The sequence below is a fragment of the Poromitra crassiceps genome (genome assembly GCF_964638095.1).
Source record: "Poromitra crassiceps genome assembly, chromosome: 6".
Lineage (NCBI taxonomy): Eukaryota > Metazoa > Chordata > Actinopteri > Beryciformes > Melamphaidae > Poromitra > Poromitra crassiceps.
Window position 1 is genome coordinate 42,922,162 of NC_139627.1, and position 8,621 is coordinate 42,930,782.

The following is an 8,621-nucleotide window of genomic DNA, read 5'->3' on the forward strand; positions in this document are numbered from 1 at the left end:
GCTCGTCTTCATCTTAGTACTTTGTGTGATGTTGTCACCAGCTTCGCCTGGATGCTACAACCGTCGTTCTTGTACCTTCTCTAATTGGATTATTTCTAGCTTCTATTATTTCTAGTTCTAGCATCGCTGAACTACCCTGGAACTCCCTCGGGGGACCCTATTATGAGACCCATAGAGGATCACATACTCCTACAGAGTTCTACAACAGGAAAATCACTGGCAATGTTTTCAATGAGAAGCCAGCCGCTATAATGAGGGCAAATGGGTCGATCAGTGAGAGTGAGTGACATCACTGTGCCTAACTAGGACAGCCAGCATTGGTGTCCAACTGGTCCTTATATGAATGTATACAAATATGAATGTTTTAGCAGGGTGAAATATCACCGTCTGTCTGTGATGCCCAGGTCTGTGTGTGTGTCTGTGTGTGTGTGTGTGTGTGTGTGTGTGTGTGTGTGTGTGTCTGTGTGTGTGTGTGTGCCCAGGTCTGTGAGAAACTCTACATCTCTGCTTCCTTCCCAGAATAAACTGGAAAGATGGAGCGCTGCTATTGGCTGGGTTAATTGCCAGACTCTCTCAGCTGCACCCCCCCCCCCCCCCCATTCTAACAAGATGTAATGAAGTGTTAAATTAACGACTGCGGGCTAACAGTACAGTACATGCTGTCAATTAATCACACACATGTGCGCGCGCTTGTGCGCACGCGCACACACACACACACACACACACACACACACACACACACACACACATCAGAGGTGTGTCTGTGTGTGTGTGTGTGAGAGAGAGAGAGAGAGAGAGAGAGAAAGGGTGTGAGGGAGAGAGAGAGAGAGAGGGGTGAATATCGACCTTGGTGTATAAGTTATAGCCCTATTAATTATAAGCCGTTTTTGTAAGGTAAAAAGTTGTTTAATTTTTAATTTTCTTTGTTGCAACCGTCTTACCATTTGGGGGCAAAACTTCAGTATCGAGTGATAAGTGAATGTTTAATGTTTTAATGTCGGTAGGATGAGAGGCAATCCCAGGACAATTTATTTTATTTATTTTTTGCTCCGAGTGAAATGTTCTATGCTCTCTCCTGATTCTGAATATAGCCGCTGCATCGCTTGATTTGACCAAATATAACTATTTTGTAAGGATTTTAAGAAACATCTATGGAAAAATGAATGGGGAAGGAAATCCCTATGCCAAGCCTGGAAGAGGGTGTGACTTAACATTTACAACAGTCCACTGTGTCCCTGAGTGGGTAATAATAATAATAATAATAATCGGTCTTATATAGCGCTTTTCTTAATACTATCCCGTGTGGGTATCACTGCATCGTTACAGCGCTGTGCCACCACCTGAGTGGATATCACTGCATCGTTACAGCGCTGTGCCACCACCTGAGTGGATATCACTGCATCGTTACAGCGCTGTGCCACCACCTGAGTGGATATCACTGCATCGTTACAGCGCTGTGCCACCACCTGAGTGGATATCACTGCATCGTTACAGAGCTGTGCCACCACCTGAGTGGACATCACTGCATCGTTACAGCGCTGTGCCACCACCTGAGTGGATATCACTGCATCGTTACAGAGCTGTGCCACCACCTGAGTGGACATCACTGCATCGTTACAGAGCTGTGCCACCACCTGAGTGGACATCACTGCATCGTTACAGCGCTGTGCCACCACCTGAGTGGATATCACTGCATCGTTACAGCGCTGTGCCACCACCTGAGTGGATATCACTGCATCGTTACAGTGCTGTGCCACCACCTGAGTGGATATCACTGCATCGTTACAGAGCTGTGCCACCACCTGAGTGGACATCACTGCATCGTTACAGAGCTGTGCCACCACCTGAGTGGATATCACTGCATCGTTACAGCGCTGTGCCACCACCTGAGTGGGTATCACTGCATCGTTACAGTGCTGTGCCACCACCTGAGTGGATATCACTGCATCGTTACAGAGCTGTGCCACCACCTGAGTGGATGCCACCACCTGAGTGGATATCACTGCATCGTTACAGCGCTGTGCCACCACCGAGAGACAGAGAGAGAGGTCTGCAAGAGACATGGAAGACAGAGAGAGGTGAAGACGTCACGTCACAGCATGTGCAGTAATGATCCATACCTCGGGAGAAAGAAAACACATTGTCACTTAGTCTCTCTCTCTCCATCTCTCTCTCCATCTCCCTCGCTCTCTCTGCGGGCTTGTCTGGCAGGTGATCTAAGGGCTCCCAAGTCAGAGTTAAATCTCAGTAAATGTCCACCTCTGTACTGCTGGGGTCAATTACTCTCCATTGCACCACCGTACCTAAACAACCTCCAAACACTACACTATACTCATCTGGTCTGAGAGAGAGAGACAAACACTACACTATACTCATCTGGTCTGAGAGAGAGAGGGAGACAAACACTACACTATACTCATCTGGTCTGAGAGAGAGAGAGAGAGAGAGAGAGAGAGAGACAAACACTACACTATACTCATCTGATCTGAGAGAGAGAGGGAGACAAACACTACACTATACTCATCTGGTCAGAGAGAGAGAGAGACAAACACTACACTATACTCGTCTGGTCTGAGAGAGAGAGGGAGACAAACACTACACTATACTCATCTGGTCTGAGAGAGAGAGAGAGAGAGACAAACACTACACTATACTCATCTGGTCTGAGAGAGAGAGAGAGAGAGACAAACACTACACTATACTCATCTGATCTGAGAGAGAGAGAGAGAGAGAGAGAGAGAGAGAGAGAGAGACAAACACTACACTATACTCATCTGGTCTGAGAGAGAGAGAGAGAGACAAACACTACATAATACTCATCTGGTCTGAGAGAGAGAGGGAGAGACAAACACTACACTATACTCGTCTGGTCTGAGAGAGAGAGGGAGAGACAAACACTACACTATACTCATCTGGTCCGAGAGAGAGAGAGGGAGACAAACACTACACTATACTCGTCTGGTCTGAGAGAGAGAGGGAGACAAACACTACACTATACTCATCTGGTCTGAGAGAAAGAGAGAGAGACAAACACTACACTATACTCGTCTGGTCTGAGAGAGAGAGGGAGACAAACACTACACTATACTCATCTGGTCTGAGAGAGAGAGAGAGAGAGAGAGACAAACACTACACTATACTCATCTGGTCTGAGAGAGAGAGAGAGAGAGAGAGACAAACACTACACTATACTCGTCTGGTCTGAGAGAGAGAGGGAGACAAACACTACACTATACTCATCTGGTCTGAGAGAGAGAGAGAGAGAGACAAACACTACACTATACTCAGCTGGTCTGAGAGAGAGAGAGAGAGAGACAAACACTACACTATACTCATCTGATCTGAGAGAGAGAGAGAGAGAGAGAGAGAGAGAGAGACAAACACTACACTATACTCATCTGGTCTGAGAGAGAGAGAGAGAGACAAACACTACACTATACTCATCTGGTCTGAGAGAGAGAGAGAGAGACAAACACTACATAATACTCATCTGGTCTGAGAGAGAGAGGGAGAGACAAACACTACACTATACTCATCTGGTCTGAGAGAGAGAGGGAGACAAACACTACACTATACTCGTCTGGTCTGAGAGAGAGAGGGAGACAAACACTACACTATACTCATCTGGTCTGAGAGAAAGAGAGAGAGACAAACACTACACTATACTCGTCTGGTCTGAGAGAGAGAGAGAGAGAGACAAACACTACACTATACTCATCTGGTCTGAGAGAGAGAGAGAGAGAAACACTACACTATACTCATCTGGTCTGAGAGAGAGAGAGAGAGACAAACACTACACTATACTCATCTGGTCTGAGAGAGAGAGAGAGACAAACACTACACTATACTCATCTGGTCTGAGAGAGAGAGAGAGAGAGAGAGAAACACTACACTATACTCATCTGGTCTGAGAGAGAGAGAGAGAGAGAGAGAGAAACACTACATAATACTCATCTGGTCTGAGAGAGAGAGGGAGAGACAAACACTACACTATACTCATCTGGTCTGAGAGAGAGAGAGGGAGAGACAAACACTACACTATACTCATCTGGTCTGAGAGAAAGAGAGAGAGACAAACACTACACTAAACTCATCTGGTCTGAGAGAGAGAGAGAGAGAGAGAGAGAGAGAGAGAAACACTACACTATACTCATCTGGTCTGAGAGAGAGAGAGAGAGAGAGAGAAACACTACACTATACTCATCTGGTCTGAGAGAGAGAGGGAGAGACAAACACTACACTATACTCGTCTGGTCTGAGAGAGAGAGGGAGACAAACACTACACTATACTCATCTGGTCTGAGAGAGAGAGAGAGACAAACACTACACTATACTCGTCTGGTCTGAGAGAGAGAGAGAGACAAACACTACACTATACTCGTCTGGTCTGAGAGAGAGAGAGAGAGAGACAAACACTACACTATACTCATCTGGTCTGAGAGAGAGAGGGAGGGGGGAGAGAGAGACAAACACTAGACTATACTCATCTGGTCTGAGAGAGAGAGACAAACACTACACTATACTCATCTGGTCTGAGAGAGAGAGAGAGAGAGACAAACACTACACTATACTCATCTGGTCTGAGAGAGAGAGGGAGGGGGGAGAGAGAGAGACAAACACTAGACTATACTCATCTGGTCTGAGAGAGAGAGACAAACACTACACTATACTCATCTGGTCTGAGAGAGAGAGGGAGGGGGGAGAGAGAGACAAACACTAGAATATACTCATCTGGTCTGAGAGAGAGAGGGGGAGAGAGAGGGAGAGAGATAATAGAGAAAGTGTGACACTTATATGAATGAGTCAGATTTTCAGACAGGGCGGACAATGGAAATTAAATTAGATGCAGATATGTCTGATAACTTCAGCCTTTGATGAATTGATTCATATTATAAATTCGTATAAATTGTTGAAGACTGATACTTGTGAATTGAAGCTGCCAGTAGCGGATACTTTATAAATCAATCATATCAATATTGTCAAAGAATTACAAGCAGCCCATCCTCACAAGTTTTTTTTAAAAAGAAGGTTAAAATGGCCGATGTTCATCAATGGGACCTCTTGTGGTCGTGTGAGTAAGTGCATGCATGCAGTGCATACGGCAGGGGAGATTTTTTCCCCCTGTGGGTCCGGGATGACCACGCCTCAAACTCATTTGATTGGTCGCCACAACTGCTTCTTCCTGAAACCTTTGGCAAGTAAAAAAGATGTGGTTAAGATTAGGGTTTTCTTATTTAACCACGACCATACCCAAACCCTAACCCTAACAAAATTGTTGTACTTGCTTAACCCTAATGTTTTAAAATAAGAAAAATGCTTGTTAAAAATGTGTGTGGTTTGACCAGGAATCAAACCCCAGTCGTCAGATTGGAAGGCAAGCACCTTACCCATTAAACTCACGAGCCCTAATAGCGCAACCTGAGCTGAACTCCCCCCCCACCCAACCCTAATCTTAACCCAATTTTTTTTTGTTCCCGCACGTTTTCGGGAAGAAGCAGTTACGGCGACCAATCAAATGAGTTCGGGGCGTGGTCATCCTGGACCACCCATAGTAGGAAAAAAACCCCAGCATATGGCAGTCGGGAGCTGTAAGCAGGAAGTAGTGGCGACCTCTGGTGGTCTTTAAAGTAACAGCAGTCTTAAATAGCTCGCTGACACAAACATATAGACGGTTTTAACTTGACAACAATAACAACCATCACAACCCACCTGAATATCCGGTTTACTTCCTGTATACATAGCTGAGCGCAGGCTGATATTCGGCTCATATTAAATGTTAACGTTAGGCCGTGTCTCTGACAGACACATTAACAACGTAGCCTATTTCGGTCTTTATGTATTGTAGTAGTTAGTAGTTGTTGTTGTTGTTGTTGTTGATAGTTGCCATAACAACCACCCCTGTCAATAAAAATCTTGAATCTTGAATCTTGAATCTTGTCGGAAAGACGTGCACACGCTGGGTAGTAGGAAGTGTTGTTGTCTGGTCCGCGGAGCTAGCCTGAGAGGCTAATAAAAGTTACATCTTACAGAGTAAGCTGACTATCAGTACGTTATTGCACGCATAGGCCTATCTTTACATAAAAAATTTAAAAAAATAGAAATAGAAGTAGGCTATGTCAGTGTTTCCCCTGAACAGCTTAGAAAGTGGACACTGTCAATAGTTAGCACTGTGAAGCTGATACAATTCAGGTTGCGGTAATAATGCAACATTTAAGGATGCCAACCGCCATAAAACACAGAAGAAGAAGCTGAGAAAAAGGAAATGCTGTGGGGTTGCAGCTGGTGAAAACCGTCTATAAGGATGAAGGGATGGGTTAAGGTTTTTTTGGCTTCAGTACCCCCTTTCCCTGATTTCTGAATCCAAGTACCCCCTTTACCCGACTACAACATGTTGCTTATAAAACAGCAAGAGAAAACTATAGCATAATGATGCAATGAATGAATGATAACCCACCTTTTGAAGAATATAACATTACAAAATAAGAAACAGAGTGAAAGAGTTGCAATTAGTGCCTCCTGAGCAGATATATTTGAACGTTTCATTGTATTTTCATGATTCATTCTGACATTTTTTACATTTCCCCCTTTCTCTCAAGTACCCCCTGTAGTACCTCCACGTACCCCAGTTTGGGAACCACTGGGTTAGGTGGATCGGTAACGCCCTCATCTTCCAACTTCCTTGTCACGAGAGCCATTTAATGCTTTAGCAATACATTACTGTATGTCATGCTTAAGCCCATTGAATTGAATTGAGAGAGAGAGAGAGAGAGAGAGAGATAGACCTGTGAGGTGTGTATAAAGATGGAGTTATGTGGAGAGGAGGCAGAGGAGATAGAGCCCCCACTGTCATCACATGGAGCTGTGTGCTGATTGGTGGTGATTGGTTACTGCACACAGCTCCAATCACCGCTGTTGTCAATGCAAGTGTGTGTGTGTGTGTGTGTGTGTGTGTGTGTGTGTGAGGGGCTGACATCATGCTAGAGGAATCAACTTTTCAACAAGTACTCAGCCAGCGGAGGCCTGAGGGAAGAGCCTGTTTGTGTTCGCTTTGACTTCAATGCACATGCATGGCTGTACATGCTTTTGAGTGAGTGAGTGTGTGTGTGTGTGTGTGTGTGTGTGTGTGTGTGTGTGTGTGTGTGTGTGTGTGTGTGTGTGTGTGTGTGTGTGCGCGCGCGCGCGCAGCGCGCGCGTGCACGTGTGTGTGTTCTCTGTGTGCAGACAGTCTACTACAGTGTGAAACTCTCCTGGCTGATGTCCTGCACTAACCGTAACTGTCTGATAACATCATAATAATAATAATAATAATAACAATACATGGCATTTATATAGCGCTTTTCTAGAACTCAAAGTGGCGTAACACTATACACACTATAGACTGAGGGGCGGTGTTAGTGAGACAACAGAGACAAACACAACACAGACACAGAAGGATGGATGGGGGCAGGGAGGGTAAGAGAAGGGGGTGTAGAGAAGAGATGGGTCTTTAGGCGAGATTGAAAGACTGTGAGGGACTCAGAGTCTCTGATGTCAGGGGGAAGGGAGTTCCAGAGCCTGGGAGCTGCCCTGGAGAAGGCTCTGTCCCAGAAGTCGCGGAGGTTGGACTTGGGGCTGGAGAGAAGGCCAGCTGAGGTGGATCTGAGGGTCCGGGAGGGTTGGTAGGGGAAGAGGAGGTCAGCGAGATGGGGGGTAGTTGGTGAAGGGCCAGGAGTTTGTAGTTGATCCAGTAGGAGACTGGAAGCCAATTACTTACTTTAGCATGCCGGACTAAACTTTGGCGTTTTGACGTTCAAATCCTTAAAATGACTCCCCCCTCCTTCTGCCTCATTAAAAATGCCATGCTTTCCAGTTATTGAAAATAGAGTATTTTATATACAACTTAAAACATGCCTTCAGGCCCTAAAGGGGCTCTTTATGGCTGTGTGTCTCTCTAGGTGTCTCAGATTGACACATCCAGCTCTCTAACAGCCACCGACACGCCTCACTAACCGCCTCCCACTCAAGGCCTCCTGTCGCCACGGTAACAAGGAGAAGAGTGGGGAGGGGACCGAAAGAAAGGGTGCGTCCATGACAACCTGTCACCCCTGCTTCTCCTCTCTCCCTCTCTTTCTGATCAGGGTCAACTCAGGGTTATTTAACTCAGGCTCATTCTCTCTTATGAGGGTTAACTCAGGGTTACTCATCTGTGACCAGGCTGACCAGGCTGAGCAGTGCTGCTGGCTGTACTCATCTGTGTTTGTTTGTGTTCTGGACTGTGATTAATCATGTCAGTAGATACTCAGACTAATTATCTCTCTCTCTCTCCCCCCCTGCTCGCCCCTGCCCCGCCCGGCATACCTGCTGCCTCCACACCTTTGATCTTCCGTCAGGTAAGACATCCATCCTCTTCACAAGTCCACTGGTGCTGAACAGCTTGCATGTTTAACAAGCCATGCTGTGTGTGTGTGTGTGTGTGTGTGTGTGTGTGTGTGTGTGTGTGTGTGTGTGTGTGCGTGCGTGCGTGCGTGCGTGCGTGCGTGTGCGTGTGTGTCTGTCTGTGTGTGTGTGTGTGTGTGTGCGTGTGCGCGTGCGCGTGCACATGTGTTTTTGCACAGCAACTTGCTCACTCTCGCAGCTCAGAT

The 8,621-nt window shown here is 46.1% G+C and overlaps 2 protein-coding genes across 2 annotated transcripts in view; one reads left to right on the top strand and one right to left on the bottom strand.

The window, feature by feature from the left end:
- Positions 1 to 7,761, bottom strand: part of LOC310778743 (kinesin-like protein KIF2A) — a gene marked incomplete at both ends in the record, with an annotated part of 48,923 nt that extends 41,162 nt beyond the window's left edge. The window contains 3 exons of the mRNA XM_083639201.1: positions 1,314 to 2,018; positions 7,566 to 7,638; positions 7,754 to 7,761. Coding sequence (XP_083495327.1) covers positions 1,314 to 2,018; positions 7,566 to 7,638; positions 7,754 to 7,761 — 786 coding nt within the window. The remainder of the gene's footprint in view (positions 1 to 1,313; positions 2,019 to 7,565; positions 7,639 to 7,753) is intronic.
- Positions 1 to 8,621, top strand: part of LOC310777903 (E3 ubiquitin-protein ligase SH3RF3-like) — a gene marked incomplete at both ends in the record, with an annotated part of 141,268 nt that overhangs the window by 52,408 nt on the left and 80,239 nt on the right. The window lies entirely within an intron of this gene.